A 5,592-nucleotide genomic window follows, 5' to 3' on the forward strand; every position below is an offset into this window, starting at 1 on the left:
TGCGAAGGAGCAGGGGGGACCACACGGCTGAGCCTCACAGGAGTCTGAGGGCACAGCCCGACCCACGGCGGCTCTGGGAGGACACAGATCCCCCCCAGCCCTGCCCCACCTGCGTTCCCAAAAAACCCATCGCTACGAACACATCAAGCCCATGCCGGGCCACCTTCGGCATCTCTGTGGGGATCACAGTGGCCGTTGGGGTCCCCAGCACAACGTCTTGCTGGTGCTACAGGAGCTGGAGGGCTGCAACTACCCCATGGTCCTTCCCCACATCTGCCCCATGCAGCCCCTGCTCTGCTGCCTGCCGGGTCTGCCCTGCTCCAGGGAAAAAAAAAGGTCTCTGCAACCATTCCAGCATCTGCAGCAGAAACTGGGGGACCTGGCCCACCAGCAGGACCCCAGAGGCACAGTGGTTGTGGTGCAGGGAAGTTGGTATCCACCATCCTGAAGGGAGAGGGTGAGATGGGAAGGCAGGTCCTGCTGCCTCCACACCGCCCCAAGCCCCTCATCCCTCCCCTAGGGCTTGTTCCGTTTCATCCTAGCCTTTATCTCCACCTGGAATGTATTTTGGGATGTTTCGATTGCAGTCCCAAGGCTTCTGCAGCCACTGAGTTTAAATCTCTGACTGCTCCTGGAGAGCATCCAACCCCGATGGAAAACCCGCGTCCTTCGGCAGGGCCGTGTGTGCCTGTGAGCAGGCGGGCACCTCCCGCCCAGCACACCCGAGGGGTGCAGGGGGGACACGCCGGGGGCCCAGCGAACCCCGTGTGCTGCTGACAGCACCCTGCACCCACCGCACACTCGCCTCTGCTCCCAGCAGCCTGGGAAGCACTGCCTTCCACCATGGGAACTTCCTGGTGAAGGGTTTCTCCTCCTAGAGCAGTTCCCTGTGACACTCTGTTTTCCCCAGGGCCAAGCCTGCTCCATGTCCCAGAGGAAAGCCTGGTTTGATGGTCCCAGAGCTGAGGGAACGCCACAGGCTTCCCAAACCCCCGGCTGGCCCGTGCCATGTCCAGTGCTGTGCGTCTGGTGCAGCCGGAGGCCAGACAGGGTGAGCAGAGCCAGGGCCAAGGCTCCCCTGGGTGACAGCTGCTCACAAGCCCCTGGCTGGCCTCCTCCATGTCTCTATCCATGGATCCACTTCTCCCCTGCCTCCCTCCACACCTGGCAGCACGAAACAACGGGGTGAGAGATGGAGAGACAGAGGCACCCGGAAGTGTATGAAGGCCAGGCCCTCGGCAGAGGGTTTGAGCAGCAGGAAAAGCCCTTTGGAACCTTTCCCGATCCCTCCGCCGCCTCCCAGCTCCAGTGACTCATAATCCAGGCATCCGCCCCCGGCCTCAAACGCCCTCCGCACCCCCTGCGGAGGTCCCCAGACCCCACACCTGGGGACAACGGTGACAGCCACCCATCACTGACTGGGGACCCCGGGGCTCTGAGAGCAGGCGTTCACCAAAACAACAGGATTCTGCCTCAAAATCATTAATGGCCTGGCTCAGCTGCAGAACACAGGACAGGGCTGTGAGGGCCCTTTGCGCCTTGGGACCGGTGCTCTGGCATGCTGGCAGAGCCAGGCGGTGCCATGGGAGGTGTTTGGGAGGGGAGAACAGCAAATGCCACACCCATATCCCGACCCAGGGAGGCACCTGGCTGGGACAGGAGCCTGCGTAGCAGCCATCCCCATCCCGGCAGGCTCCGTGACCCAGCACCACCTCTGACCCTGCTGCCACGGGATGCCCAACTCTGGGTAGTGCTACACCCCTGTTTGGCCAAGGCTGTCCTGGTGTCTCGGGGCCAAAGGGCAAGGTGCTGCGTGCCCGGCCCCACGTCTCCAGCAGATACGGTTTTGGGAATGTGGGGAGGGGCCACAAAGTGCCCGGGCTGGGCCACAGTCCCACCACCACTGCAAATATTGGTTTTGGCCCCATACAGGATGTGGGCTCTCAGAAAGGTTTCTCCCTGTGGCAGCCAGCTCCCAGGTAGGGCTGCCAGCCCACATTCCTCTTTCTGGAGGAGAGGGTCTTGTCCCCTTGCAAACCCCTCGGCTGGCAGCCCCCAGGGCACTGGAGCCCCTCGCAGGAGTGGGGTGCAGACACCCTCTCTGGGCCCAGCTGGGGTCCCACACACAGGCAGGGTTGCACCCTGATATTTGCCCCATGGCATCTAGAGCTGTCTGTAATTTTTCAGGTGCTGACACCCTAAATTGCTGCTCTTGGGCATCCATGGGAGGCAGCTGAAGTCAGGCTGAGCAGGAGCAGCAGCGCTTGGTCCAGGACTTGGCCGGTCAGAGGCTGCTGCTCTGCTCCACTCTCAGCTCCCAAGGTAATCTCCTCTGCCGTATGTGCCAGGGTTCAGGGGCTGCAAGGCTGCAGCCTCATGTTGGTGAGCCCAGAGCCCCCTAACTGCCCCAACGTGGGTCTCCCGAGGTGCTCACTGGGGTGACACTGTGTCCCACAGCCCAGCTGGAAGCCTGGGGCTATGCAGTGTCCCAGGAAAGCTTGGGGCATGGCTGGGCTGGGCATTTCCGCATGCCTGTCCCCCTCAGCTGTCCCTGGCACCTCACAGGGCACTGCCAAGGCATGGAGGGGCTGTGGGTGCATGGTGTCCTGCTCATCTTCCTGCTGCCCTGCCCTGTGGGGAGCCAGACCAGCTCCATCCCTGACCAACGATGGTGGACAGACCCCAATGAGGCCCCATCCCAGCACCAAGCTGCCAGGTGAGGGGACCCCAGAGCCAGGGTGCTCTGCAGCAGGGGCCAGGGCAGCCCTGACACCGCAGAGGGCCCCCGCCCCACCATAGCTCCCTGTTGTGCTTTGCTTTCTGCCTTGCCAGGGCCACACAGGAGCAGAAGGCTGACGGTGCCCAGGAGGAGCTGCGCCCACAGCCCCGCTGTGTCCGCTGCTGCCCCCCACCCGAAAAGCGCTTCTACCCCCAGTACCAGCCCTTGCCTCAGATCAACATGACCATCCTGAAAGGTGAGGGCTGGCAGGACCCTACGCTGTGTTGTTGGCATTGCCCCAATTCCAGTGCTGTGCTGGCTCGCAGTGCCAGCTCTTGCACAGACTGGGAGTGAGAAACTGGGGTGGTGCCAGTGGTCCCATGCCCTGCACAGACAGAGGGCAGGAGCTACACTGGGGTGTGAACAGCCCCTGCTCTGGTGGCCTCTGGGCAGCAGCATCAGAGCCTGGGGAGGGGCAGGCGCAGGACTGGTGGGTCCCTGCTCCCCCTATCCGTCTCTGGGGAAGGGGCTTTCAGGGCGCTGGGTTCAGTGCTGGCGCCTGCCTGACAGCCCAACTCTCCCTCCTGCTCTGCCCAGGAGAGAAGGGGGACCGCGGTGAGCGTGGCATGCAGGGCAAGTTCGGCAAGACAGGGGTGGCCGGGAGCAGGGGCCATGCAGGGCCCAAGGGACAGAAGGGCAGCATGGGCGCCCCTGGGGAGCGCTGCAAGAGCCACTACGCTGCCTTCTCCGTGGGCCGCAAGAAACCCCTGCACAGTAACGACTACTACCAGACCCTCATCTTCGACACGGAGTTTGTCAACCTCTACGACCACTTCAACATGTTCACGGGCAAGTTTTACTGCTACATCCCCGGGATCTACTACTTCAGCCTCAATGTGCACACCTGGAACCAGAAGGAGACGTACCTGCACATCATGCGCAACGGGGCGGAGGTGGTGATCCTCTACGCCCAGGTGAGCGACCGCAGCATCATGCAGAGCCAGAGCGTCATGCTGGAGCTGAAGGAGCAGGATGAGGTCTGGGTGCGGCTCTACAAGGGCGAGCGTGAGAACGCTGTCTTCAGCGATGAGTATGACACTTACATCACCTTCAGCGGCCACCTCATCAAGTACAGTGGGGACCCCTGAGCACCAGGCCCCTCCTGCTCCTCATGTGCCAGGCCAGGTGGCCAAGGAGCCCCTGTCCCTCTCATCCCAGGAGTGCCACGCCTATTATGCTGTTAGTCACCCTAGTGCCATTACCCCCAGCAGCTGCACCAGCGTGTGAATTCCCTCACTCCAGCGCCTCAAGGCCAACCAGACACAGCTGGAAGAGTTGGAGCAATTTTAAGCCCCTGCCACATTAGTGAACAGGCAGCAGCTGCTCACCTGGGGTGGGCAGGGGCCTCAGCCCCTCTCCCCAGTCCAGAGCTGGGTTTGCCAGGCACAGCCTGTCATGGCACTGGCTGAGCTGGCACCAGCGGAACCTTGTGTGACTGCTGGTGCCCCGGTGTGAGGACGGGCAGACACTTGCACCGTGTTCCTCCTTGCACCAGGCCGTGCTCCCCGGCTGGAATGGGCAGAAGGTGCTCAGCGCCATCAGGAAAGGCAACAAACCACTACGGGTCCTCTTTCCTTCCGCAGTGCAGGTGTTGCAGTGGGGGGCTGGGTACCTCGGCGGGGAGTGAACAGCGTCACTTCCCTCTGCAGATCCCGTCACTGCTCGCCGCAGCCTCTGCTCAGGAAGGGCTCGCTCCCCACCAGCAGCCCTGGGCGGGGGGCCTTCAGCCTCAGCCACTTCCTCTTCCATTAGGTTATCTGCTGGCCAGGCCTCATGTTTGCGTAGATGCAGCAGTAGTGTGGGCCAGCATGCTGACCCCCCATTCAGCTCGTGCCACATTAAACACCCCACATTTCCAGCCTTGCTCACACCCTCAGTGTCCTCTTGCTTTGTCTGTGTGGAGGGACTCAGGGCAGGCTTCTGTTCCAGGGGTGCAGGGGCTCCCCGAGAGCTGTGGGCTGGCATGGTGCTGCTGAGCTGGGGTGGAGAGGGAAGAACAAACTGTCCCTGGAGAGCCGGGAGACCTGTGCCAGGCACTGCAGGGGCCAGCTGTGCCCCAAGGGCCAGGAGCTGAGTGCAGTGACAGAACTGTCAGCCTGGGAACAGGACAGGCTGGGAAGGGTGGCAGGGTTGTCAGGAGTCCAGGTTATCTGGCACATCCTCAGAGAGGAGATAGGTCTGGGATGAAGCTGGGTGTCAGGGTCTGGATTGGTGCGTCCGTGGCTGGGCTGAGCAGGGCTGCAGCTGGAAACCAGCACCCCAAGCACAGGAGGGAGGGGAACAGGCTGGGGGGGACTGAAGATGACCTTAAATAGAGCCCTGGCCCCACATGTGGGGAGAAGGTGGATGGTGGGGGCCAAGTGAGGCTGGTCAGGCCATTCACTGCTGTGCCTGTGGGGTGGGGGCATCAGCCCAGGGCCCTAGCCCTGTCCGATGGCATGGGCAAAGCTCCTTGGCCACACTGGCCCCTGGGCCCAGGTACCATCTCCAGCCCAGACTGCACAGCAGGGCCTGGTATAGACACAGGTTGCATCTCAGCACACAGATTCCCATTCTGGGACACATGTTCTAGCCCAGGACACACAATCCATTCAGAGGCCTGTAGTTTCTTCCCGGGACATGCAGCCCTTCCCAGGGCACACGTTCCATCCATGGACACAAAATCCATCCCAAGATACGTGGCCCTGTCCCAGGACACTCAGCCCATCTCGGGACACATGTCCCATCCCAGCACACACGTCCTCATCCCACCACACGCGGCCCGTCCCAGGACACGTCCCACTCCGGCGCACGGGCGCGGGCGGGGCCGGGGC

General features: G+C 62.5%; 1 protein-coding gene across 1 annotated transcript; it reads left to right on the top strand.

Moving 5' to 3' along the window:
- Positions 1-2,154: 2,154 nt before the first annotated feature.
- Positions 2,155-4,649, top strand: C1QTNF1 (C1q and tumor necrosis factor related protein 1). Its single transcript, XM_008631005.2, has 4 exons — positions 2,155-2,322; positions 2,566-2,716; positions 2,833-2,975; positions 3,317-4,649. The coding sequence occupies exons 2-4, from the start codon at positions 2,580-2,582 to the stop codon at positions 3,865-3,867; spliced, it is 831 nt and encodes a 276-aa protein (XP_008629227.1). The 5' UTR covers positions 2,155-2,322; positions 2,566-2,579; the 3' UTR covers positions 3,868-4,649.
- The last annotated feature ends 943 nt before the right edge of the window (positions 4,650-5,592 follow it).

Source organism: Corvus brachyrhynchos, unplaced genomic scaffold (genome assembly GCF_000691975.1).
Source record: "Corvus brachyrhynchos isolate BGI_N302 unplaced genomic scaffold, ASM69197v1 scaffold340, whole genome shotgun sequence".
Classification (NCBI taxonomy): Eukaryota; Metazoa; Chordata; class Aves; order Passeriformes; family Corvidae; genus Corvus; species Corvus brachyrhynchos.

What these genes read in the sequence shown, in the direction of transcription:
- C1QTNF1 (XM_008631005.2), top strand. Translation starts at nt 2,580, where the DNA reads ATGGAGGGGCTGTGGGTGCATGGTGTCCTGCTCATCTTCCTGCTGCCC. An exon ending in TCCCAGCACCAAGCTGCCAG is followed by an intron (nt 2,717 to 2,832) that starts GTGAGGGGACCC and finishes CTGCCTTGCCAG; the next exon opens with GGCCACACAGGAGCAGAAGG. An exon ending in CAACATGACCATCCTGAAAG is followed by an intron (nt 2,976 to 3,316) that starts GTGAGGGCTGGC and finishes TGCTCTGCCCAG; the next exon opens with GAGAGAAGGGGGACCGCGGT.